This window comes from Brassica oleracea, chromosome C2 (assembly GCF_000695525.1).
Source record: "Brassica oleracea var. oleracea cultivar TO1000 chromosome C2, BOL, whole genome shotgun sequence".
Lineage (NCBI taxonomy): Eukaryota > Viridiplantae > Streptophyta > Magnoliopsida > Brassicales > Brassicaceae > Brassica > Brassica oleracea.
The window spans coordinates 11,712,582-11,740,025 of NC_027749.1; the positions used below are offsets into that span (position 1 = coordinate 11,712,582).

A 27,444-nucleotide genomic window follows, 5' to 3' on the forward strand; every position below is an offset into this window, starting at 1 on the left:
GAGTTGTTATGGCCGGATCAATTCCTTTCATGTCTGACATGGACCACCCAAATGTGGACACATTTGCCTTGAGAAAGTCGAGAACTGACCGTTGCATTTCTTCAGACAGGTACGCACCAACCCTTGCGGTCCGGCTTGGATCGGCATCGTCAATAGGTAACTCGAGAATTTTGCCTTCCTAGGAGCAGACTTTATAAGTTGGAGGAGTGACGGAGTTAACCGATAAAGACGATCGTTGGAGTTTAACTGTGGCAACTAGGAGTTCCCTAGCGGCCTTTTGATCTCCTCGCAGTGTTTTGATTTTACTTTTTAAAAACACTATAAAACTATTAGATTATATTAAGTCAGGTGACAACATTGCGAATCCATTTATCAAAAGGTATAACACAAGATTAAGTTTTTGAAATTATCAAAGACATTGAGTTTAGTTCATATGACTACTTTTTCTAATAGAAACCCCACCAACATGATTGTATATTTTATATCCAATAATTTTTGAAGTAGGATTTCAAAGAGATCAAGGACTGCATGTTGCTAAAGAGCTGATGAAATGAAAAAAACAATAACAACATAAACAAGTTCGTCACGGTCTGGTCACTTATTGCCTAACTTGAAACAGCTGCTTCACAAGCAGAGTATTTCAATCAAGATTTGTATCGTTGACTAGATCCTGCAATGCTTCCACAAACTTATCGGTGTAACCGGTTAATAATCCAGGACTTACCAAGCTCTCCTTCAATTTGGCGTGGTTCCTCCTCACCAGATACCCTAACTCGCTATCTTCATCCATCACAGAAATGATAGCAGCACTCAAGCTCTCCTTGGAGAACCAACCAGTTTCTTCTCTTGGGACTTCAACCGAAACCTCGAGTTCCTCAGTCATCAATCTAGTGGTGAGGATCTGATCACTTAAAAGTGGAAGCAAGACTATTTGGCAATCACTCATTAGAGACTCCCACATGGACCCAAATCCACAATGGCTCACAAAGCAGCCTACTGATGGATGAGCCAATATCAATGGTTGTTGCACCCATTCTCCCCAAACAACTCCACGATCCTTCACTCGCTCCTCAAATCCTTCTGGCAATGCTTCTTGAATAGTCTTTGCTCCTTTTGGTGGAGTTACCGCTACAAGAAATGGTAAACCAGTAAGCTCCATTTCTAAACAGAGTTCTTGGAATTGATCCTTTTCAAGAGTGATTTGGCTTCCCAATGCACAGAACACGACAGAGCCCTGTCTAAATCCGGTCAACCAACTACTCCACTGATCTTCAAGTGGTTTACTCTTGTCTAGCTCAGGAAGCATTGGACCGGTCAAAAGAACCTTCCTCTGGTATTGACGTGCGATATAGTCGCAGAATTCATCTTCGACTTCTTCGCATGTCCTCATTGAAATGATATCGCAACTCATAAGACCTGTGGTTATGCGATGGTACAGCCTCTCGTAGTAGATGGAGAGAGACGACAAGGGGTGAGCATCGTGTGCGCGGTACATGTTTGAACGGGATTCAGTCGACTAAGATGGAAGAAGTCAGAAATGGGATGGCTACGTTTTATTTAGATCTGGTTTGAAGGGTTACAAGAGTGACAAGAAGATTCAAGAGCCACAAGATCGAAGAGTAACAAGATCAAAGAGATAACCTATAACCCTAGATCTAGCCGCTCAGTCTGTTCAATGGTCCAAAAATCCTCTTCTTGTTGCTTCCTTTTCTCTTCTTATAGGACTCCTTCCCCAGATGCCCTAATTTCGTGCACCTTTGGGCCTTAATGCGAGAGGCCGAGTATACGGGCCGAAACGAGGCTCCCTCTAAGCTGGACACTTTTAGCCGACTTACTCGACCGGCTAAAAGTACTCTAAGGTCAAGCCGATAGGCCTCAAAAACCCAGAAACCTACTCGCGACGGTTCGGTTTCTCGCTCGAACCGATTTTCAATTAGGTTGACGGGCCGGAATCAATTCCTGGTCTTGATTTAAACCGGTCCCCGGTTAACCAACAAAACCGATCCCCGTCGCTTTATCCAAAGTGATGTATCGCCCGAGTAAACTGCATCTCATCGTAAAAGATTGAGAAGTGAAAGCACGCATCAACGACTCAACATTACTCGAAGCGACTAGAGACGCTCACAGGACGTCATGCGACTAAAAGCACATACCGACGACTAAACGGGAAGGGTTATCCTTTGCATTAGAGCTTGTTATCCGAACAAACTTGACCCACAAATTCACTGAGACCGCCATGTCGCTCACAAGTGAACTGGGGGGGACTTATTGTAGGAGATGAATTACATCCCTCCACAAGGCCCATCGAATAACAGGCCCTAATCCAGCAAGTCGGATCGATTTGGTCGGCTCGGTGGCTAAACCTATCGGCTTGACCTTAGAGTACTTTTAGCCGGTCGAGTACGTCGGCTAAAAGTGTCCAGCTTAGAGGGAGCCTCGTTTCGGCCCGTATACTCGGCCTCTCGCATTAAGGCCCAAAGGTGCACGAAATTAGGGCATCTGGGGAAGGAGTCCTATAAGAAGAGAAAAGGAAGCAACAAGAAGAGGATTTTTGGACCATTGAACAGACTGAGCGGCTAGATCTAGGGTTATAGGTTATCTCTTTGATCTTGTTACTCTTCGATCTTGTGGCTCTTGAATCTTCTTGTCACTCTTGTAACCCTTCAAACCAGATCTAAATAAAACGTAGCCATCCCATTTCTGACTTCTTCCATCTTAGTCGACTGAATCCCGTTCAAACATGTACCGCGCACACGATGCTCACCCCTTGTCGTCTCTCTCCATCTACTACGAGAGGCTGTACCATCGCATAACCACAGGTCTTATGAGTTGCGATATCATTTCAATGAGGACATGCGAAGAAGTCGAAGATGAATTCTGCGACTATATCGCACGTCAATACCAGAGGAAGGTTCTTTTGACCGGTCCAATGCTTCCTGAGCTAGACAAGAGTAAACCACTTGAAGATCAGTGGAGTAGTTGGTTGACCGGATTTAGACAGGGCTCTGTCGTGTTCTGTGCATTGGGAAGCCAAATCACTCTTGAAAAGGATCAATTCCAAGAACTCTGTTTAGAAATGGAGCTTACTGGTTTACCATTTCTTGTAGCGGTAACTCCACCAAAAGGAGCAAAGACTATTCAAGAAGCATTGCCAGAAGGATTTGAGGAGCGAGTGAAGGATCGTGGAGTTGTTTGGGGAGAATGGGTGCAACAACCATTGATATTGGCTCATCCATCAGTAGGCTGCTTTGTGAGCCATTGTGGATTTGGGTCCATGTGGGAGTCTCTAATGAGTGATTGCCAAATAGTCTTGCTTCCACTTTTAAGTGATCAGATCCTCACCACTAGATTGATGACTGAGGAACTCGAGGTTTCGGTTGAAGTCCCAAGAGAAGAAACTGGTTGGTTCTCCAAGGAGAGCTTGAGTGCTGCTATCATTTCTGTGATGGATGAAGATAGCGAGTTAGGGTATCTGGTGAGGAGGAACCACGCCAAATTGAAGGAGAGCTTGGTAAGTCCTGGATTATTAACCGGTTACACCGATAAGTTTGTGGAAGCATTGCAGGATCTAGTCAACGATACAAATCTTGATTGAAATACTCTGCTTGTGAAGCAGCTGTTTCAAGTTAGGCAATAAGTGACCAGACCGTGACGAACTTGTTTATGTTGTTATTGTTTTTTTCATTTCATCAGCTCTTTAGCAACATGCAGTCCTTGATCTCTTTGAAATCCTACTTCAAAAATTATTGGATATAAAATATACAATCATGTTGGTGGGGTTTCTATTAGAAAAAGTAGTCATATGAACTAAACTCAATGTCTTTGATAATTTCAAAAACTTAATCTTGTGTTATACCTTTTGATAAATGGATTCGCAATGTTGTCACCTGACTTAATATAATCTAATAGTTTTATAGTGTTTTTAAAATATGACGAGATCTTCTTTTTTTTAGTATACCCCTTTGTCTATTACAGTGTACACATGACTCTCTAATTGGGGTATTTACTGAAGTAAAAAGGTGGAAAAGGGATGAAATGAAAGAAGTGATACTGAGAGTAAGGGAAAACATAGTAGACACCAAAATAATCAAAGAACCATTAACAAAGATAATCAAACTGATTAACAGAGATTGAGAGCTTGGATCATGAGTAAGCAAGATAATTGACAAGGATATATTAATAACTGAATCAAGGTGTTGAATGTATAACTCATTCTCAAGAAAATGGATCAGACGATTTAGATTAACTCATTTTCATGCTTTTAGTCTATTTACTTACTGATAGTCTTATAAGGTAAAGCATCTCGGTAATTTCGGATAAACGTATGTATCAAATGTATGAAAATACGAGTTTTAATTTGCATACGTTTGGTTACAGCGTTACTTGCTGAATTTTAGAAAATACAAAATTAAAGAGTTTGAACAATAAAAGATATACACGGGAGTGAACACAAATTGGATATCCAATTTTTTATATCTAGATTCGTTAAAATGTAGTAGTCTCCAGATCCGTTTCAGATAGTGAATAATAATATACAATGACCAAAACATAAAAATTAGATAACAATGACCAGAACATAACATAAAAAAAAATTAAATTACTATATTCTATTAAACTAAAATTTTGAGATCCGAAAAACGGGAAAACTTAGATGGAACTAGACCAACCCTCATTTCGGGTTCCATATATTTTGTCCAGAATATAGTTGCACATGGCACATGAAATTCACTACTAAATAAACCTTAAACACCCATCAACTACGAATAATTAATTTAAGATACTAACCATTCACTAATACTTTACTTAAAGCACCCTCGACAGTCGACACACACTCGCATGATAAATATACGGCTGCCCGTGAGAGGGGAATAGCCATCTCATCAGTCGCAAAAACTTCACAGCCAAAAAAAAAAACTGTTTTTTTTTTTTTTTGAACAACTTTTCTATTTTGCTTGTGTTGACAATTATGGGAAGGGAAATGGGCCAAAAGTTCCATGCATTCATGTTCCCGTGGTTCGCTTTTGGTCACATGACTCCGTACGTGCATCTAGCTAACAAGTTAGCTGAGAAAGGCCATAGGGTTACTTTCTTGCTGCCCAAGAAAGCCAAGAAACAGTTAGAACATCTTAACTTGTTCCCAGACAGCATCGTCTTCCACCCTATTACCATTCCTCATGTTGATGGTCTCCCTGCTGGCGCCGAGACCCCCTCCGATATCCCGGTCACACTATGGAGGTTCTTGTCCACAGCCATGGATCTGACACGTGATCAAGTCGAAGCTGCGGTTCGTGCCTTGAGACCTGACATTATCCTGTTCGATCTTGCTTACTGGATTACGGAAGTGGCGAAAGAGCATGGAATCAAGAGTATGTTGTACAACGTGATATCAGCTACCTCTATAGCTCATGACCTTGTCCCTGGTGGTGAGTTAGGAGTTCCTCCACCTGGTTATCCTTCATCAACTTTATTGTTCCGCCGACATGATGCTCACGCCTTGCTGTCTTTCGCCGTTTACTACAAGAGGTTTTATTATCGTGTCACCACAGGTCTTACGAATTGTGATTTCATTTCCATTAGGACATGTAAAGAGATCGAAGGTAAGTTCTGCGACTATATAGGGCGTCAATACCAGAAGAAGGTTCTCTTGACGGGTCCAATGCTTCCTGAGCCAGACAAGAGTAAACCACTTGAAGATAAATGGAATAATTTGCTGAGCGGGTTTGAACCAGGCTCTGTAGTGTACTGTGCACTAGGCAGCCAAATCACCTTGGAAAAGGACCAGTTCCAAGAACTATGTTTGGGACTGGAGCTTACTGGTTTACCGTTCTTTGTAGCTGTAACCCCACCAAAAGGCGCCAAGACGATTCAAGAAGCGTTACCAGAAGATTTTGAGGAGAGGGTGAAGGGTCGTGGAGTAGTTTGGGGAGAATGGGTGCAGCAACCATTGATATTGGCTCATCCATCAGTAGGCTGTTTTGTGAGCCATTGTGGATTTGGGTCAATGTGGGAGTCTCTAATGAGTGACTGCCAAATAGTCTTGCTCCCATATTTGGCTGATCAAGTTCTCAACACGAGACTGTTGACTGACGAACTCGAGGTTTCAGTTGAAGTGCCAAGAGAAAAGACAGGATGGTTCTCTAAGGAGAACTTAAGGGCTGCAGTCACCTCTGTGATGGACAAAGATAGTGATATTGGGAATCTGGTGCGTAGGAACCACTCCAAGTTGAAGGAGGTTGTGGTTAGTCCTGGATTGTTAACTGGTTACACTGATAATTTTGTTGTCACTTTGGAGAATCTACTCAAGGAGACAAATCTTGCATGAATTAGTTTTGCAGCTGTTTCTAATAACGCAATAAGAAAGATAACTACTTAAGAAGTAGTTGTCTTTGTGCAACTTCCCTTTTTCTTTATTCATCACTCTTTCTTTGTTTAGTTCATTACTATATGTTTCCACATATAGTAATTTGTTTAATGTTATAACTTTCGGAGATATTGACGCCTTATGAACAATCACGTGTTGGCGTGCGATGATTCCCCATAAACTTCAGAGTAGTTTATTTAGTACAAATTACTCACTAATAATCTCCCTGACTTTCTTACAGTTCTCGCTACCTATAAACAACCCTTTGATGCTCTTTTACAAAGAGTGTCATGGGGGGGAGAGAAGATAAACATCTAAACTATTGAATAGTGAATATTATAGGAAACAAAATGGGTCAGAAATCTCATCATCTCATGTTTCCATACTAGGTTTTGGTCACGTGACTCCATACTTGCGTCTAGCCAACAAATTAACTGAGAAAGGTCACAGGATAACTTTCTCTGCTTGTTCCCTAAAAAGCTTAATCTATTCTCAAACCACATAATTTTCTTACCTCCAATTCAAAGAGCACAAATCCAGGTTCCAATATCTCATCAATGTTGGGGAATCGCCTACTTGAAGCCATAGAGTCGCGCATCTTCGGTTCGCTCTTTGAAACAAGACTTGATCTTTTTCGATTTTGTTTTTTGTGTACCAAAATGGCTAAAGTAAATCAATATTATCAGTGGCTGAGCCGGGTTTTTATAGAATGATCATTAAGAAGTCAAATCTTTATGGAAGGATCAATATCAAGAACTCTGCCTAGCTGCACCGTCTATTTGCATTTAGGGGCGGTCGAAAATTAGTCCATATTTTTATTTTCTGATACTAAGTTTAGATGAAAATCATAAGTTCATAAGAAAATATTCATAATCACTATATCAAATTTTAATTTTTTATATTTATTGACCAATAAATATCAATATAATTTACAAAATCTTTTTTATTTTAATTACAGAACCAAATAATTGTGGAATTAGGTAAGAAGTAACTAGTACTGTTATAAATTATATACCGTTGGAAGTAGAAACTGAATATTGATGTGTGTTTTTAATATTCAATATTAATTTAGAAAGTTAATATATAATTTGATTATGTTTAGGAAACTTTTATTAATTATTATTATTATAAATACCAAGATAATACACATTTTCTTCACCAAATGCTCCACAAAAACCATAATTCATATTTTTAACATAAAGCAAAGATAAGAATCATTTATGTATAACAGTATTGTGTCAAAACAACACACATAAAATATTTATAATTTTAGACAAAAAGGGTTAATTATTTTTTTTTTTTGTACCTTAAGTTAGTTATTATTTTGAACCGTCTTTATAAAGTTTGAGACGTCCATGCTGAGTGGAGGTTACAGGTTTACCATTTGTTTATCTGTAAATTCATCAAAAGGATCAATGATTGAAGAAGCTTTACCTCAAGGTTCGGGTGTAGGATGGAGGAGCTGTGGCTGGGGTGGTAGGAGATGGATGCCATCAGTTGGCTGCTTTGTGAACCATTGCAGGTTCGAATCAATGTGGGAGTCTCTAAGTGATAGCCCTATTGTCTTGCTCGCATATTTGAATGATGATACTCAACACTAGATTTACACGAGGAGGTTCCGGTGGAAAGTGAAAACATAAGGACAAGAGGGAGATTTCTTGAAAAAAGCTTGAGATTTGCGACCGTGTATGTGATGACTAGCTAGGATAGTGGGTTAAGGTATCTTTTGAGGAGGAATCATACCAAATTGAAGAGATTCTGGTTAAACCGGGATTATAGACCAGTTACATCTATATCTATAAGGTTTTAAAATCATTGCAGAATTGATACATGCTGAACAATCTTGAATGAAAACACTTCATGTAATCAATAAGGTAATATGAAACTAGACCATTAAATATTTGTTGGTTTCCTGCGTTGTTGAATATTGCGGTTCTTGATTATAGTTTATTTTATATCCTTTAACTATATCATCTTTCTTTTCATTTTCCACACACACACTCTATTAGTACATGACTATAATTACAATTGAGATAATATTAAATATTGGAATCTCATATGTGTTGAAACAGAGTCAGACCCATGAGGTTGATGAGGATCATTTGTAACGAAACAATCATAAAGCTCGTCAAAGACCACCACTTGATTATCATTACCTTCTTCACAAGAACCAAGATTAGAATCATCCACAGGAGAATCTTGATGCGTGAACAGAGCAAGCAGATTTCTAGACCTCTTCAGCTCATCTTGGAGAAACTGCACTTGATGTTCTAACTTTGCCTTATAGGAGAGAACTGCTTCAAGCTTGGACTGGAGATTGCAGTACTGGAGCTCGAGAGACTGAGTCTTGGACCTTGCTCGCTTGTTCTGGAACCAGACTGCGACTCGTCTCTGAGGTAGCCCTAACGTGTTGGAAAGTTGAAGCTTGAGATCTGGATCGAGTTTATTGTTCAACGTGAAGCATTTCTCCAGTTTTCTAACTTGCTCTTGTGTTAGCCTCTTTTTCTTGTTTCTACTCTGACCCTGAGGATTCTCCATTTTCTCTCTTTTTCTTTTTCTTGTGTGTATGTACAACGTTGTGCTTGCAGATATATATACACACTCACATTTATGTGTTTGTTCAAAAAAAACACATCGAATGTGTTTTATGTAAACCACGAGAAAACAAAATAAATTCCAACTTGGTAATCGAAATTGAAGTCCACCAATCTGGTATAACGGACTATACAATAATACAAATACGTAAATTATTTTTAATGCATCAATGGAAAAAAGGAATTCACGAATAAATTATCGTAATTAAACTCTGTAAAAGACTACGATGCATGCCACACAACAAAACTAGTTATCTAGAAAGTGTTTTTTTTAATTAATAGTTTCAGAATCTCTCGTATACTTGAAATCAATCTTTAAAACTTCTGATATAAAAAAGTAAAAATTCGTATGAAAGATGGTTTGAATTCATAATATTAAATAATAATAATTCTCGTTCACTACCACTAAGCTAGCAAAATTTGTTGTTAATAGCTTTTTACAAGTTTCGTGTTTTAAAATACTAAATTATAGGAGAAATAGTGCAAAAACGTAAATTTACGTTGATTGTTCAAAGAATCAAAATGAAAAACTGAAGATATTTTGAAAAGATCATTTTAGTTATATTACTCATTCTAAGTTAATATTTACATATTAGAGAAAAAATGGATAGAATACAAGATAGGAGGTGTGTATTTGGAGGGGTCATTCAAGAATCAAAACTTTGGGGCCCAAAGCCCAACTAACAGTTCTTTATGGACCCACTTTACTATTCAAAAGAATGAACTAGGACTAGTTAAATTAAATATTTTGATTAATAAATTTAATAATTAGTTGATTGCAAGTATTTTTCTCAAATACATGCATGTGGTCACGTGGGCTGGTCGTATCGTAACCACTAAAATTTAATAACATTATCATCTAACCCCTGTTCTAAAATTCGGGCGAATTGCCGAGTTTGCGGCCACGTTTGCGCAAACCGGAGCCACGCCGTGGCGAATTGAAGTTGTTCGGAAGTATAACACGGACAAGCGAGTTAAGTCCGAGTTAACCGCTTTATTGCAAAAGTCGGTGAATTATTATAGAAATCCGGTTATTTGAGTTGTAGAAAACTTGTATAATTTGGTTTTAAAACCGTATGCTGAGTTCAAGATATGTTATTAGTGAATGAAACCTAAGGAAAACAAGTTAAAACCAGTAAAAATAACAATAAAAATATTACCTGAGTTTCTAACTTGAGAATTCTAGTTGTATAAAGGGATCACAAGCCACTAAGCCACATACATAAAATAATATATATATATATTGTATAAAATTAATTTCCGCGTACTTTCTGGTTAATCCCTGATTTTTTTTTGACTCGTTTGACCCTAACCGGCCGCACACGTTACGCCTAGCGCAATTCCGAACGGGGCATCTAACACAATACTACTAAATCAATAAATATTTTAAACTTCTTTTTTTTGTTCTTTTGGGACAATGCATCTTGTTTTATGAGTTCTTTCATTTTCATTAGGATTTTTCAGTATCAGAATCGTTTAGTACTTCATACTCTTTTCAGATACGGTCTTTTGAATGAAATATACAACATTTTTTTTAATAATAGCACCAACATTGGGCCTTAAAAGAATCTGATGCGTCCAAGAGAATGGGCTTGTGTTTATCCAACACTATAATCTTAAAACTATTCTAATAGCATCTTAGGGGACTAGTATGTGTACAAAGTTTAGTGCACCAATGCTATTCTAATTACTATAGATAAAAGAGGGCTAACTCTCTCCAGCACCTTGCCATGTTAGAGACTAGAGAGTAAGAGCATCAGCATTGGTGAGAGATCCATTAAATTTTTCAAACAAATTTTTTAATATTAATGTTAGTGTCAATGTTGAGAGAATAACACCTTTCTAAATATCAAACCAACAAGTCATGTCATCGAACATAATGCTTTAGAAGCGTTCCCTAAAGGATTAGGTATGATAACGTGAACGTAATACATTCTTTCAGACTCGAAGAGTTTAGGGTTTTGCAACCGGTGATTAAAATCCCACATCACTTCGTCTGCCTCTTACTATTCGTATATTCACTTTGCATCGCCAAACTAAGATGAAAAGGCTTCTCCTAATCTTCGTATATCTTTCGTTTTGATTTGGGATCTTAAAGGCTTTTTCGGAATTAGGGATTCCCTTATTAATACACTTGCTTGCTTGACCAGTGGCTGATCCAGCCAAAAGGTTCACCAGGGGCAATATAAAATTTGAACATAAAATCAATAGGGAGGGGGCATTAGAAAGAATTTTAGTACTTATTTGTAAAATCTTCAGAAAAATCAATGAAATCAATATTTTTCCAATAATTCATGTGGGGCAGCTGCCCCCTTCCCACCTCGTCTGCCGCTTCAACTTATGGGAATCATCATCATTTTCTTATATCTAATCGACTAGGACCTATCTATGAATGATGTGCTTGAAAAATCGAGATTCACGCAGGGGCGGATGTAAAGAAATAGTTTGTTGGGGGCATAACTAAAATTACTCAAAGAACTAGAGGTAAATTTGCTATAAACAAAGGGGCATCTGAAATTATTCTATGTTTTACATAGAATTTTGAAAAAGTACTGGGGGCAGTCCCCCCCCCCCTCTCGTAACGTGGCTGGATTCACGTATAAATGGTTTCCTCTCGATCACTCAATTCGGAATGTGGGACGTTCTAATATTAAAACTAGTTACTTGGCTAATCATAATATCTGTTTTTAAGAATACTTAACTCTGGTTTTAGATTAACATAGTCTCAGACATGGGACATTCTAATATTAAGACTAGTTACATTAAAAAAAACTTAACTATGGGTTTGATTGGTTGAAGCTTTAGCTTCGGCTTTAATTTATTTTGCAAATTTTTTCAGAACACTTAATAAAAGCTCTAAAGAAAGTGCTTTCTAAATTTAACATATTTTCTATTTTAATGTTTTGACTTTGGATTCAATTTTAAAAATAAAAGCATGATTACTTTTAAAAATGGCTGTAGAAACTAAAAGTTTGTCTACAGCTTCTGAAATAAAAGCATGATTACTTTAAAAGATGGCTCTAAAAATTAAAAAGGTTGTCCACAGTTTCTACGGACACTACCAATCACACCCTTTGTTTTTAGATTAACATACATTTGACTCATTCGCCTATATACTGTTATATGATGTATGTATGATATTCCATGTTAATGCAACTTTTTTACCTAATTAAGTAAATCCTTCCCCGTTTTTCTAGTCTAGGACAAGCACAAAGCTCAGTGACAAAAAAAAAAAAAAAAGTATGGGTTTTTACCTAAACACGCTCTAGAAGAAGACTTCGCTCTGGGTTATATAAATATATCATATTATCTTAACATCAATAGTTCATGCATGTTATTTAAATATGGGTGAAATAAGATACAAAAAGTGGAAATCAATGATTTAGTACAAGTGTGAAACACATTTCTGTCAGTTTACACAAACATATGCTCGAAACTGTATTTGATTCTTTTTATAAATATTTCCTATAACATGTATTTTTCCTTTGATTGAGTTGATTTTATTACAATATATAGCTACTTACTTGTATATCACATATTTTAAATAGAGAGAAATAGAAAACACTACACTGTATCTGCTTTCTAAACACTTTTTTTTTTCTTTTTTCTAAGCACATTTTGACCATACAAAAATCACAAATCAACTATGATTTGAGATTGAGTCTTGGCATGTCTGAGATAAAAACATTTGATCCTTTTAAAAGCTTCTTCTATCGAAGATGCATCAGCCGCAAACGTTATCCTCAGCCAGTTCTTAAGCCCCACCGCAGTCCCTGGTCAGCCGCATACATAATATATTAAAAGAGATTCTCTTAGTGTAATATTCATAATCAGAGAGACTGAAGTAATATCCTTACCAGGAAGAAGAATGACTGATTCTTCTCTAGCTAGCTTGAAACAGAAGTCGATATCGTCGCTTATATCTTCTAGTAACGAGAGATTCAGCTTAACCTGAACCAACCGCATAAATTAAATCAAGAACATTTTAAAAATGTGTACACTATTCACAACGTATATATTTACTAACCATCATTGCCATGGATCCTTCTGGTCGATGCGAGGAATCAATGCAAGGAATCTCGTTGATCCAGTCATAGCATATATCCGAAGAGTTCTTCAACGAGTTCAACGTTTTCTTGAAGAATGATTCGTCCGTCTGTTCCAGAATCGTGGGAACTGCAGCCTAATGCAACACAATCAAATAACAAAATTTGTGTCTTAAGATGAGAAACCATAGAAGTTGATTCTGAATCTATGTTATATATATACCTGGATAAATGTGGCTGGTCCACCAAGAATATCAAAGTATTTCTTGAACCGCTCGATGATCTGATCCAAATGAACAAGTTCAACCCGTAAATGGTTAACCCTCACGTTCTCTCTATATAATCAGTTTTGAAAGATATTGAAGCTATTACTAACCTTTGGATCTTTAAACGAGCCAGAAGGGTCAGTGGTCACGAACCAACCAAGCCGCCAACCAGGAACTATCCATCTCTTTGATAAAGATCCAAGAGTAAGCACCGGAACGATAGATCCAAACACACCCATTGGCACAAACGGTTTGCTCCCAAAAGCAAGATGACCATAAACTTCATCAGCAATCACAAGAATCCCTAGTTTTTTCGCCGTTTCCGCAATCTAAAACACAAAAAAAAAAAGAGATTGTATAAACCAAAACCAAAACAAAAAACAACACTGGTTCTGTTTCCTGATGTCAAAGTTTCTAACCTTCATCAAATGCAGGTAACTATAGACATTCCCGCAAGGATTACCAGGGTTTATAACAACCAAAGCAACTGTGTTTTCGTCTGCAAGAGACTCGACAGCATCAAGATCGATCTCCCATCCGTTTTCTGGAAGAAGGTCGAAGTAGCGAACCTCGAGGTTTCTAAACTTAGCACAGAGTTCATAGATTGGGAAACCGGGCCTAGGAAGAAGTATATTGGCCCTGGGACGAGCGAGCATTGCCAATGCTACATCGATTGCTTGCGTGCAACCAGATGTGATGAACACATCGTCTTGAGATAGTTTGTATGGAAGATCACGCGATAGATACTCTGCGATTGCCCTGTTTCATTACACAAAAAGTGGGAAACGTGTTTCGCAAGTTAGGTGTTTATATTTGGTCCTATTGTTTGCATATTCAGGTTTACTATAACGACATTTATTTTACATAAAAGAAAAGAAAATAATTTTTTTTCAGTGTTTTTAAAACCGGACCGACCCGATGGTTGGACCGGGTTCGACCATGAACCGATCATATAGCCGGGTTGGTCAAGTAATTGGTTCGACCATGAACCGGCCACATAGCCGGATTATATTTCAAAGTTATTAAGCCAATAAAAACCATTAAAACTATCAAAAATCTATAAACCATCCATATAAACAAGAAACTAATTTATATTTATAATATTTTATGTTCAAAATTAATTTATATTTTGACTATGGATCATGTTTACTAATATTACATTTATATTTACATACTAAAAAAATACTAAACCATATTATTGAACCAGGTTTGATCCGGTCGAACCATATTGAACCGTGACCCAAAATATTTCCGGTTCAGTTTCCGATCCGGTTTTAAAAACACTGGTTTTTTTAATTAGCCAACGTTCGAACCTAGGTTTGGTTAAATTTCTAATTGTCTCAAATTTGCATTCGGTTCAAAATTTGAATCGGTTATTTTGTTTATGTTTACTCGGTTGAGCTAAACCAACCGAGTTTGGCATCCCTAGGCCCCAGTGTTTTTAAAACCGGACTGACCCGATGGTTGGACCGGGTTCGACCATGAACCGATCATATAGCCGGGTTGGTCAAGTAATTGGTTCGACCATGAACCGGCCACATAGCCGGATTATATTTCAAAGTTATTAAGCCAATAAAAACCATTAAAACTATCAAAAATCTATAAATCATCCATATAAACAAGAAACTAATTTATATTTATAATATTTTATGTTCAAAATTAATTTATATTTTGACTATGGATCATGTTTACTAATATTACATTTATATTTACATACTAAAAAAATACTAAACCATATTATTGAACCAGGTTTGATCCGGTCGAACCATATTGAACGGTGACCCAAAATATTTTTGGTTCAGTTTCCGATCCGGTTTTAAAAACACAGCGAGGCCCTAATAGCACCACGTCTACGTTCTAGCCCACGTCTGGAATGTAAAACTTAAAAGCCTTCTTTTTTATGACGTCGAAATATAGTTTCTTTTTCTTTTAAAAAATAATTTTCATATGACTGCTCAGATCTTGAATTCTTTTTGTCAACTGTCCAGGTCGTTCTACAATAATTACCAAAGATTTGTTTCCAAAGAACAATATTATAAAAGATTGACGGTGGTAACGGCGGCGTTAAACTGTAAAAGGAAAAGAAAACAGGTAAATGACGAAAATAACCTTCGAGTTTGAGGAAGACCAACGGTGGGAGCATAACCATGGAACTTGTTGGAGAGAAGAGAATCTGAAACAGCTTGAAGTGAAACTTGTGTTGTACGGAAACACGAGTAGAGTGTTGGGTCTCCCATTCCAAGTGATATAACTCTCTTCACGCATCTTCCTTCTTCATCTTCCAACTCTGAGATGCTTTCCATCAGCAAACTCAGAATCCCTTTAATTGTGATTGTCGATCCTCCATTATCCATCTTTATTCAATTCGATTTCTCCTTCTTCTTTCTTGTGTGTCTATTTAAGTGTTTCTTGAATCTTTCACTTGGATTGTTTGGTTAAAGTCTTTCGGTGCAACTCGCAAAGAAGGGGGATTTGTGTTTGATATGTGTTTGAGAGTGAGATTTGCCAGATTGGAGAAGGACATATAGGGAAACAAGAAGTGGTGTTTAACTTTCCAACCTTTTATCATATTATTGTTTTTACAGCCACTCGTTTGTATCCAGGATATAATATTTCATAATACATATTTGATCCAAAAAAAAAAGATATAATATTTCATAATAGTTTTTTTTTGTCAAAAAAACACATATATATTTCATAATAGTAGTCAGTGATGGTTGAGATTGTAAAGAAATAAGAAATAGCCCAAAAAAGGTTTTGTTGAAATAAATAACCCCAAAATATTGGTTTCCATATTCCGAATAGCACGAGAATTTTCTAGATTACCTACCTCCTTTCTAAACCGTTCATTAGTCGGATTAAATACTTTGTAAGTATTTTTCTTAAGAATTTCATTTATAAAATTTATCATAATTAATTCATACATATAGAAAGAAAATAGATAGTTTCGAAATATTAATACACATCTATTTCGAAGGAGTAGTCTATATAATGCATTATTTTCTAAAATAATAGACTAGAAAAATTCTTATCGTATAGTACAAGATTTTTGACATGTTTTGATTCTGAATGAACCGCGATCCACAAGAAACTGTTAAATTCGCAGAGTTAGCTCAAAACCGAATACAGAGAACATGTCAAGTTAAACACTATTGAATCAGAATTGGTATGTTTAAGATGAATGTACGAATTCAGTTGTGACTTATTTTAAAACACTTTTATTAGAAAAATATGGATTGATTATGAAAAAGGGTATTCAAATTGGTTCAAGCGATTGTCTATAAATCATAATTTTTATGTTGACTTTGCGAATATAGGATACTAGATATTTTCATGCACCATGTACATCAATATACAATTTAAATTATATTTAAAAATAAATATTTGTTAATATTTCAAATTTATTATGTTTTACCAATATTTTAGTATAAATTTTGACTTAACCTAATTTAAAATATGATAAAATAAATAATTTCTTTTTAGTTCAAATTTTATATAATAATGTACATTTATATTGTTTAAAATTATAGTCTTAGATAGTTTTATTGGTTAAAATATATTGAATCAACTTGTATAAAAGTTTTATAAAATTTAAAACAAATAGTATTTATAAAATTTGTAGATAACAAAAAGAAACTTTATGATTTAAAATTTAAATATTTTTTTTAAAATAGCATAAAATTTTGAAAAACTATTTTAGTAATAAAAATGTATAATTATAAAAATAAAATAAAACATATTTTAAAATTTGCAAAATATTGTTAGTTTCTATTATTATAGTGAGATTGTTTAAACTACATTTTTCATACCAATTTTCATGTTTAATTTTAGTTTTAAAAAGTAGACAAACATTTATATCTTTAGGGTTGACTAATTTATATTTAGGGTTTAGATGTTAGGTTATAGAGGGTGGGGTTTAAGATTAACAAAAATAAAACAAAATATTTAAAATTTAAAATATTTTTTTTATATAGTTTCAAAAGAAATTTCAAAATAAAATTTTGAAAAAACTGAAAAAAAAAATATTTCGAAAAAGTTATAAAAAGTTTGAATTCAAAAACATATAATTCAAAAACTTTAAAAGTAAATTATATTTTCTTATTTTTATTTTTATTATTTATTTAAATAATTATTTATATATATTTTTTTTTAAATTCAAAATAAAATGGTCTTATGATCTTTTGATTTTTTAATGAAACTTCGTACATTAGGTATTTGTTAAAATGTCTCTCAACTAGAAATAAAAATGAAAAGTGGTACAAAAATAAGGTAAAAGCATAATTTCCCTATTATTATATAATTTAATGTTATATTTGAATATATTATTTTAATAATGATGTATTAGTTATTACTATATTCTAAAAATCTTACCAAAAATATAACATTTCTAGTATGTCATGTCACATTTAAGCATAAACTATGTCATCATTTTGAATACACCATGTACAATTATTTTGTGAAAGTCATTGTATATAAAACACGTAAATAATGTGTGTGAAATCACTTTCCAAATAATGTCTAGGAGATGAAACGCTTAGGAAGCAACTTATTCTCTATCTGTAGAGGAAAACCAGTCAGATAGTTTTTACAAAATTTCATAAACGCTATAATTTTTATTTTTTGTCACGAAAATAACATTCAAAGAAAATTTTTTTTACTAAATCATCTTAAACCATAAACATTTTTTTTTTTTACTAAATCATCTTAAACCATAAACATTCTTCTTATCTATTGGAGATTGATTTCACACTCCATTAAAAGCCTATTCAAGTCGAAAGCTCAACAAATCAAATAAACCCAGCTCGCTAAGAGAGCTAAGGATAATAAAAGTGACGTGACGAGCTCGAGCGAATACTTATGAGTGACATGCTAACCGGTCAGAGAAATATGGATGATACAATGATTCGTGTTAAATGCTTAGGGAAAAGGCAAGTTAAATCCGCGTCATAGCGAATATGACCTCATTCTGACAAAAACCAAATATATGATCTCATCACAAAGGACGACGAGCTGTCTTTTGTCTTATGTAGAGTGCTATTTGGCTATAAAAAATATATTTTCTAAGCGAACAAAGAACCGACTTTTCTTACGATCGAGTAGGGAAATTATGCTTTTACCTTATATTACAAATCCATTTCATATATTTTTTACATAAACTCCCTTCGTTTGGCACAACAAACAAGCTGATCAACAATAGATATGGGTTAAAAAAAAATTAGCTGAAATCAAAAAGCTATTCTATTGCTTAAAACTAGAGTGATCTTCTAGATCGTAACAAAACAACTAATAAAAAATACTTCTATGGAAAGCTCTTGTAGTCGTGGCCAAAGTGTATGATATCTTGTTCCTTGTCTGTGATACATGAATAATCTTAAAGTCATGGAGTCTTTCTTGAATAGATACTATTTCTCAACAGATTTCACTTTGTTGGAACATGGATCATATCCCCACGTACAGATCCAACATAAATCTCCTACAATCTAAATTATATGGGAAGATTTTTTCCTTTAGTTTATTGTTTGAACTCATAAAAAACATATTAAGTCGTGGATGACTCATAACATGGCTTAGATCTTTTAGCAAAAGGAAACAAAACTTGGCTTAGATCCAACTCTGGAAATCTCCAATACGAGAACATCCTATGGAAGCCTCCATGATAAAAGTAAAACCAACTCGAAGTCAACTCTGGAACTGTGTTTAAACTTTAAAAATTTAGATTATGAAAATAATTGCAAAAAGTCGCGGTCCTAGAGATAAGCGCAACTTATAAACTAAAAAATATATGCACAGACGTACAGTCTAGTACAGTTTTGAATTAGTGCGTGTAGTTGGTACAATTATGTTATATGGTTCATATTTGAGTTGAAAGAATTTAAACAACACTATCTATTTTCTTTAAAAAATCTACTACTAATCAATATAAACATGTGACGATAAGCTATAAATGTATAACTTTAATATTACCATAAACATTTGAAATATATGATTTACGTACATTTTAGTGTTATATATTGTTTAACTCTATAATCTTATATATTAATTTATGTCTCTTATTCGACATTGTTAAAATATAGCGATCTTTTTTATACATTTTACTTTTTATTGCATATAATACATTTTCAAATTTTATTCAGTTATACTATAGAAAATATGAATCTTTAGGATAATTTATATTTTCATGTTGTCGTTAATAAAAAAACCTTAACATCTGTTATTTTAGTACTTTGTAGGATTTTATAAGTAAATATGTTGTCCTGTTTAAATAGTATAGTTCTATTATTTTTAAAAAGTTTATTCATAGCATTTATCATATTATTTTAGTAAATTTTATCGATATAAGATTTTTTTGAATGTTATGGTATTAAGTTTTCTAAAAAAATTTACTAAATTAAAATTTTAGAATATTATATTACTTTTGTATTTTCACAATATAATTTGTTTTTCCGTATTGCATCTCAAAACATTTGTACTTTAGCATCTGTAATTTTATCTTTTGTAAAATATGAAGTATTATTATTTTCATTTGAAATATTCAAAATAATTATATTTTTGTCAAAAAAAATTTGTAAAATAACTTTCAATTTTTTATTACCAAATTAATTCATTAATTATATAAAAACATTCGAATTTTTGGTAGGATTTTTTATATTTTCTAACAGATTTTGTTATAATGACAATAAACATTAAATTGATAATTAATATTCATTTTTCATTAATATATTTAATGTATTATTAAAATTTCATAATTTTCTAATTGCAGATTTTTTATATAATTATTTTTATATAATATATTATTGTGAGACTCAAAATTAATAAAAGGATAATATATAGTTGTAGATATAAAATTTTAACTTGTGTATATATTTTTGTATAAAAATATTACATAATTTATTAATTTTAACCTATTTTAACAATGAATGATAAAATACTTAATTAAATAAAAGGATGTTTTTGAAAAAAAAAAAGGTTAATTAGTTAAATAGTTTTACTATGACTTGTAAAAGTAATAGATAAAAATAATAATAACTATGTTTTAATAGAATAGATCACAGTTGGGTGTCGGATCCATCAACTCGGTTGGACAGGTAAAATTTAGAAACTAGACATGATAGGGCTGGGAAAAAAATCGAATCCGAAGAACCGAACCGAATCCGATCCGAAAAAGTAGTATTAAATTTCAACCGAAATTTATTAAATATCCGAACGGGTTCAAAATTTCAGTATCTAGAGAACCGAAACCGAATCCATCCCGAACCAAAGTATTTCGGGTACCCTAATGTATCCGAAATAGATTTATATACTTAAATATATTAATATTTTTAGATTTAATATATATTAAAAACATCCAAAATATATAAGATATTTTTAAGTTGTCTAAAATACTTGAACATATATTACAAATAGTTAAACGTAAATGTCTAAAATAGCTAAAATATACTCAAAACACCTAAAATATTTCAGGTATATATTGATTTTTTATCTAAATATTCAAACCAAACTAATTTATATGTTAAGTTTATGTATTTTGACATATGTTATTCAAATTTATATGTAATATATTACTTTGTTTATAGATTTTTAGAAATTTACGGTATATAGTGAATTTTAAAATTTTAAAAATCATTTAAATGGGTTATCCGAACATGGACCGAACCTGCAAAAATCCAAATCGAAATTTAGAAATACTCAAATAAAAGTAAAATCTTTGATCCCTAAAACTCGAAACTCTTGGAATATGAATGGGTATCGGAACGTCCATGTTCTGGGCATGTAATGGTCACTGGTCACCGACTAGCGGTGTCTTTAAACCTAACCATACATTATCAAAAAGTACTTTTGACCGTTGGTAATAATTCAAATAAAAAATCCTTAAAATGGAAATGGACCTCACCTCCTTTATGGTAGATAAGATCTGATACGAGATTATTTGATTTTAAAATGATTTGGACGAACCGAACTGATTAGATGGACACGTAGGATAGGACAAAGCACGTGAAGATAAAACGAAAACATATTTGTGAGAATGAGAGTACTTTCACCACACGTCTTCTTACAACTCTTTAGTCTTTACGTGTCTCACTTTTGGAACGTAAGCTTCCACTCGTCGTCTCCCTCTCCTAATTTCCATTTCACTCGCTTTTCATGTGAAAACATAAATATTCTTCGCCATTCGTATTCGTCTCTCAATCGTTGTCCGTATCGTCAAAACCACAACTCATCGAACCAGTGTACTGGTTCTATCTATCAAGAAATAACCGTGCATATTTCAGAGATTTTACAAACGATCCCATGTTCTTATGCCGAATCACAGAGGCTTAGAAACCGTGCATATTTATTGTATCCCAAGCTTACTTTCAAACGGTTATTTATGATTTATCAATACTTTTTAAGTGTCGTAGGTGTCGAATTTGGATCTCCATGTCGACTAAGGTTTCTTTCCTTCTATATAGAATCAGAATAAATGGCAGTTTGAAACACGTACCTCACTAAGTAACAATGCTGATTTTCCAACCCAACGTCCACCGTTTTTATCTATTGTTATTCATTAGTATTTGATGAAACTCCATATTCAAAGAATAAGATCTATTCACAAATAATAAACTAATATAATTGAAAAAAACTATGTTAAACTAGATGAGTTCCAACCTAAAACCAATTAGTGATAAGATGAGTGATTCATCTATTTTATATATTAAGAATGATCTCTTCCAATATTCGATGTGAAACTTTTGTCCCTAATATGTTCCCTCGAGATGATAGCTCTTTGAGCGTCAATCTCGGAATGTTTGGGTAAAGATCGATGGGCCAACTTTGGACTAAATCGATGTGGATTGGATTGGACTGCGTGGATCGGGCTCTGATACCATGTTAAGCTAGATGAACTTTCAACCTAAAACCAATTGGTGATAAGAGGGATGATCCATCTATCTTATATATTAAGAATGATCTCTTCCAATACTTGATAAACAATGGGTCGAAAACTAGAAAACAGAGCAAAATTACTCTTGCCAAATAAAATATAGCATAACGATCATGGGCCTGCATTACGGAGACAATCCTATTGAGTTTATGTGCACTTTGATACCAGAGCGAAACAAACGTATTGCAGATTATCTTCTCGACTATGCAAGTTAAATGGGATCGTAATAGGATTACGCTATCTCTACAAAGTAAATTGTGGTTTGAAACACACCCATACGAATCAAAATTTAGTCTATCATGCGAAGATCAAAATTCTCGACATAGGACAAGGTATCATACCATACCAGACCGGCATTACATTTGATCCCCGAAGTATCAAACTAGAACACTTCTCTAACTAACTGGATCACTTAAAGTCTCACATCAGTTATTTCCCCGATTGGACAATAATGGACCCGATGCCAGGGATAAGATTACCTTTTTAGAGGCCTTTTTTATGAGTTGGTTTAACATTTTGAAAGAATTACATTGAAACACATTTTTATGTTTTTATTAACACAATAAGTCAGTTTGTTCTAGTAAGACACTTTTCTCTCACTTCTTCCATGATTCCTAACTAAATCAGTTACTCACTAGTTAAATCATTACCAGTTTCATCTTTTTCACTCTTCTTCTTTCTCCTATCTTATTTTCTAATAACTAGATCTAAAAAAAAAAATCACTTTCTTCTTTCTAGTATCTTATTTTCTTATACCTCAGATGTTTTATTTGCAATAAATTTTTTTTATTTATACCTCGTAAACACTCCTCCTTCACTATTGAAAATTGTAACCTTAATCATCTTTGTCTTCCTCTGTGAACAGCCGTTATTTCTTCTCCAACGAGAGTTCTGTTGTCGGCAACTTAAACCATGAGCTCTATTACAACATAGCTCTACTGCCACCATGGTCATCAAGCTCAGGGCTAGAGTTGTGGCCGCCAGATTCGTCGTTACTTTAGTCGCAGATTGAAGAAAAAGCTTCACTGGTTCAACAATGGTGAACTTTTGATTATTTGCACAAATGGTCCTTCAACTCTTGTTTATTCTCCAATTTATTTTAAACTTCTTTTCTGTTCAAGTTTGTTCACAAATTTGTCCCGAAATTTTTAATTGTGCAATCCAAACCAAATAAATATTCAGATTTTGAAACATTGGTTCCTGCCATTTTGTTTTATTTTCGCTTATACCTCAGATGTTTAATTTGCAAATATCATTGAAGCAAACCCAAAATTTCAAAAGAAATTCAATGATTTTGGACAGTATATTATGGATGACTAATATAAATGATCTAAATGTAGTACCAAATATTCATTTTTATCATATGTGATAATTTGAGCAATTTACAAATGTACACATGTGATTTGTCTTTATTTTTGAGAAACTAACTAAAACCTATAAAAACCAAAATAACAACTTGAGCAATGTACAAATAAATCGGTGTACATATTTTTTGTAAATAGGTACTGCTCTAGGTTAGAAGGCCTACATTTTTAATGTTTATGTACATAAAAACAGTAAAATTATTTGATATTCATATATTATTGTACAAGTTAATCAGTATAATGAAATATTTGTGTATATGGTATAGTGTACACAACAAATTGCTTTTAAAATCCTACTTTCATTTCTTATGTACATTTTGTAAAACCTTAGTAGTATGTTTATACAGTTATATATTCATAGTGAATTTGTACATCATATTTGTGTACACGAGTACAGTGGGTGAAATGTGTACACAATGTCATAGTGCATTTTTGAAATGTGTACACGAGTACAATGGGTTTGATATTCATGTCTACACAATATTATAGTGCATTTGTGAAATGTGTACACGAGTACAATGGATGAAATGTGTATACAATGTCATATTCATAGTGCATTTGTACATCAAAAGAACTCTAATTATTGATGTATGGAACATTAGGCAACAAAAAGACGAGAAAATCCTTATGTACATATTTTAAACATTGTGTCTAATGTGTTAAGAGTGGCGTGAGTTATGGACATTGCAGAAGCTTGATTTTTTAAATGAAAAAAAACAAAAAAAACTTGTTTAAGAAGTGTATGTACACAATTATTTAGGTGTACATATGTACTGTCAGAATATAATGTACACATGTACTGTCGGAATATAATGTACACATGGATAGTCTATGCGGGAAACAATTTTTTTAAAAAAAACTGCAAATATGATATTGCAAATGTTCAAAGCATTCATATACACATAATATCAAAAAGCTTTAACAGAAAAAACCAGAACAAAAACATTTAAAAGCACAAGATATAAGGTGTGATATCTACATGGGAATGTCCTAATAAGTAAATTTACATGGGGAGCAAGAATACCTAGTTTCCCTGATGATTTCCATAGCATCACAAGCAAATCAGCAGCACAAAATGAAGATCTTTATTGAGATCCAACATGTAAATGATAGATTTGCAAAGCCTGCAAAATAAAAACAAAAATATGCAAACTTGTTAAACGACATAAAAATTGAGAGTCTTTCATACAGTTGGGCAAAAAAAAAAGACCAAATCTGAAATAACACAATTTGATAGAAAGATCCAATATTGATGCTTCAGAACAAGATCCAAACCAATTTGATTCTGGCCATTACATAAAAAAGAACTAACTTTCACAAGAAGCAGTGAACACACAAACAGAACGTCTAACGAGAATATGGTTACCATGAGTGATCTCGAAGAGAGGAGGCAATAAGGAGGAGGAAATAAAGTTTCTAGAATCACAATAATATGGAATTAGAGATTTACATACGAATCTGAAGAGCTCATCAAGGCGGAGGAGCATGTCAGCGATTGTTTTCTGGTTGAGCCGAGTTTCCAGATCAGAAGAAGACAGATCGTCCACCGGGGGTGAAAGGTGATGGAGACGTTAGCGGAGCTCCGCCGAGAGCTTTGTGGAATCATGGTGCTATGGCGTCGTCATCGTCTTTTTCCTCATTGCTGCCGCTGTCTTTGTCGTCGTCTCTCTGTCCTCATTTTATTCTTCATCTTCGTCATCTACCAAAGGACAACAAAGAACAAGATCTGAAAAAAAAAAGTAAGAAGCCAAGAAGATGTAAAAGAAGTGGACCCTAGTAGTTATATAAAGTCATGTTTAATCATTTTTGGGTCCACCACTAGTTTCTCTTTTTAAATTTTGAAATCCAGCTAAATAAAAATATCCTAACTAATATTCAACTCACCGGTTACGCTTTTAAAAATGACATTTTTAGTTTTTTCATCCAAAAACTGCTTTAAAGCGTTGTGGAAACCGAAATTCACACCATCGAGATTTGTTAATCGGAGGAAAGCCAAGCTAACCAAGCCTTCCCTGAAGGTCCAAGTTACCTGTTGGGCCACACACAACACAATTAATATGAAAGAATCGAAAGTAATAAATCGTAAAAAAGCGAAAAGAGAACAAAGAGGTCTTATTTTCGAATTCGCGTTTGAGCGTGAACAACAGGTAAGATCCTAGGTCACGAGAGCTGTCGGAACGTTCGCTAGTCTAGCCACCTAAGTTCTAACCTAATCGAGTCGCAGCTCGATAGTAAAAACGGAAAAATGCATAAATTGCTCTAAGTATTAAGTTTTCTCTGAGAAAGCTCTCCTCTGCTCCTCGCCTTAAGCCATCCTTATATACTCTCTCTAGGTCGGTTTGCACATTTTCATGGGCCGGATTCGTCGCGAGACGGGCTTTTCCATTTTTCGTCACCCTTCACGATTATCTTCGGAAACTTGACATTTATCTTTTCCTGCGAATAAAAAATAGACCGTCATATCAGCCATAGGCTCAATCCTGTTCTAAAATCATAAGTGGGCCGTTTAGCCGCGGTTCAGGCCCCTTTTGGGCCGTTTTGGGACTTAGACGTTTTTATGATTTTTCCTAAGAAACAACCGTTGGTTTTTCTTAAAGGATTTCAATTCCCCGTATAGTTAAGGCAACTGGTGTTCAAGCTAACCATAGCCGTTTTATACGGCGAGCAGGAATCCATTTCGACGACCAAGTTTTTTATAACTTTTCCTGAAGTCTTTCTTTTATAATCCTAAGCGAGACGAGCCATGGGTATTGCGTCCAAGGGCCCGAGGAGTGTGTAACGAGAAGTTAGACGAGGATGCACGGTTTCGAGACAGGAGGCCGGTCCTCGCCCATGGCCGAGGTGACCTCGGCGCGGGTCGTCCTCGCCCACGGGCGAGGTGACCTCGGCGCGGGTCGTCCTCGCCCACGGGGGAGGTGACTTCGGCGCGGGTCGTCCCCGCCCATGGGCGAGGTGACCTCAGCACGGGTCGTCCTCATCTAGGGGAGAGGTGACCTCGGTTTACTTTCGGCTCTAAGGCTATGAGACGACTATTAGGCTTTCGTTTTGCCTGTTGGCCATTTTTACCTGATTTTTTCCGATTAAAGTCAGCGACTGGGCGCCGGCTTATATGACTTGTGTGGGAAGAATCGAGCACTCTCCAGAGAACGTCTGGTGTGCAGACCAAAATTTCGAATTTTCTTGTATAGCGCGCTACGGTATTCTTGTCGGATATAAGAGAACCTTTAGTTTTTATGAAAGGTTTGACTACGAGTTCTTTTTTAGAGAACATTTTGGACTTGTCCGTCGGGGCCAATCGACGGGCATTTTTTATTTTAGAGTCACAGATGGACTGTGTATTTGGATATTATCTTTCGAGAAATATTTGCGACGTCTCGCTTTCTCGAAGATATGTCTTTTGCTGTGAGATGGCTACGATCTTCGTTTTTATAGAAGATGCGTTTTTCCGATCTTGCTTGACCATGAGTATGTGTGAATTATGTAGGAATTAGTTTTCGTCCAAGGACTGCTTGGACGGTATGCCCTTATCTTGGGTGTTTCATAGGCCAACCTTAGATTATTGTGACTTATTGCAAGTAAATCGTAAGATCGGAAGAAGGTAGAATTTATTGAAAAAGTTTCGAAAATATCGAGTACATTCATGGATATTTCGGACTTTGTGGGAGTATACAAGTATGACAAGCTGAACTTGTCGATATGACAAGCTGCCTACGTACCTCTTTCGAGGATCAAACCATCTCGTAGTTCTGCTTGTTGATGCGGGTGTTCCAATTCGGCGGTAGATGTCGCGATGTCCACCTTGACCTTGTCGATCGTGGCTGGGTCAACGCTATTTTCCGGATGTTCCGGTTGAGTTGTAGCGTGGGCTTCAGACTTGTATCGAGCTTCGACGT

General features: G+C 34.8%; 5 protein-coding genes and 1 long non-coding RNA gene across 7 annotated transcripts in view; 2 read left to right on the forward strand and 4 right to left on the reverse strand.

Moving 5' to 3' along the window:
* Window positions 1-3,705, forward strand: part of LOC106326627 (UDP-glycosyltransferase 79B9-like) — an 8,637-nt gene extending 4,932 nt beyond the window's left edge. Inside the window, exon 2 of the mRNA XM_013764553.1 lies at window positions 2,742-3,705. Within this exon, the coding sequence (XP_013620007.1) occupies window positions 2,742-3,595 (854 nt within the window). The 3' untranslated portion in view covers window positions 3,596-3,705. The remainder of the gene's footprint in view (window positions 1-2,741) is intronic.
* Window positions 531-1,672, reverse strand: LOC106326628 (UDP-glycosyltransferase 79B9-like). The gene has a single exon (XM_013764554.1). The coding sequence runs from the start codon at window positions 1,493-1,495 to the stop codon at window positions 641-643; it is 855 nt and encodes a 284-aa protein (XP_013620008.1). The 5' UTR covers window positions 1,496-1,672; the 3' UTR covers window positions 531-640.
* A 1,261-nt stretch (window positions 3,706-4,966) lies between the features above and the next one.
* On the forward strand, window positions 4,967-6,322 carry LOC106323455 (UDP-glycosyltransferase 79B9). The gene has a single exon (XM_013761576.1). The coding sequence runs from the start codon at window positions 4,967-4,969 to the stop codon at window positions 6,320-6,322; it is 1,356 nt and encodes a 451-aa protein (XP_013617030.1).
* Window positions 6,323-8,460: 2,138 nt separating this feature from the next.
* LOC106326505 (homeobox-leucine zipper protein ATHB-52) lies at window positions 8,461-8,907 on the reverse strand (the record flags this gene model as incomplete). Its single annotated transcript, XM_013764475.1, is given in 1 exon segment — window positions 8,461-8,907. A coding segment is annotated over 1 exon segment (439 nt), but the record flags the coding sequence as incomplete, so codon positions are not given.
* A 3,475-nt stretch (window positions 8,908-12,382) lies between these two features.
* On the reverse strand, window positions 12,383-15,845 carry LOC106327911 (probable aminotransferase TAT2). The gene is made up of 7 exons (XM_013766223.1): window positions 15,377-15,845; window positions 13,687-14,026; window positions 13,378-13,596; window positions 13,225-13,284; window positions 12,983-13,138; window positions 12,813-12,906; window positions 12,383-12,728 (listed from the first exon to the last, which is right to left on the reverse strand). Exons 1-7 carry the CDS (start codon window positions 15,619-15,621, stop codon window positions 12,589-12,591), a joined length of 1,254 nt encoding a protein of 417 aa, XP_013621677.1. The 5' UTR covers window positions 15,622-15,845; the 3' UTR covers window positions 12,383-12,588.
* An 8,538-nt stretch (window positions 15,846-24,383) lies between these two features.
* Window positions 24,384-25,285, reverse strand: LOC106325515. Of its 2 annotated transcripts, none has more exons than XR_001266923.1 (2): window positions 25,006-25,285; window positions 24,384-24,675 (listed from the first exon to the last, which is right to left on the reverse strand). It is a non-coding gene; the product is annotated as an uncharacterized LOC106325515 (long non-coding RNA). The 2 variants fall into 2 exon arrangements; XR_001266924.1 differs by having other exon boundaries at window positions 25,002-25,285.
* Window positions 25,286-27,444: the final 2,159 nt, after the last annotated feature.

Coding starts and splice junctions, on each gene's coding strand:
- LOC106326628 (XM_013764554.1), bottom strand. CDS start 1,495: ATGTACCGCGCACACGATGCTCACCCCTTGTCGTCTCTCTCCATCTAC.
- LOC106327911 (XM_013766223.1), bottom strand. CDS start 15,621: ATGGATAATGGAGGATCGACAATCACAATTAAAGGGATTCTGAGTTTG. Junction 14,027..15,376: donor GGTCTTCCTCAAACTCGAAG/GTTATTTTCGTC, acceptor GTAATGAAACAG/GGCAATCGCAGAGTATCTAT. Junction 12,907..12,982: donor AAGGATCCATGGCAATGATG/GTTAGTAAATAT, acceptor CGGTTGGTTCAG/GTTAAGCTGAATCTCTCGTT.
- LOC106323455 (XM_013761576.1), top strand. CDS start 4,967: ATGGGAAGGGAAATGGGCCAAAAGTTCCATGCATTCATGTTCCCGTGG.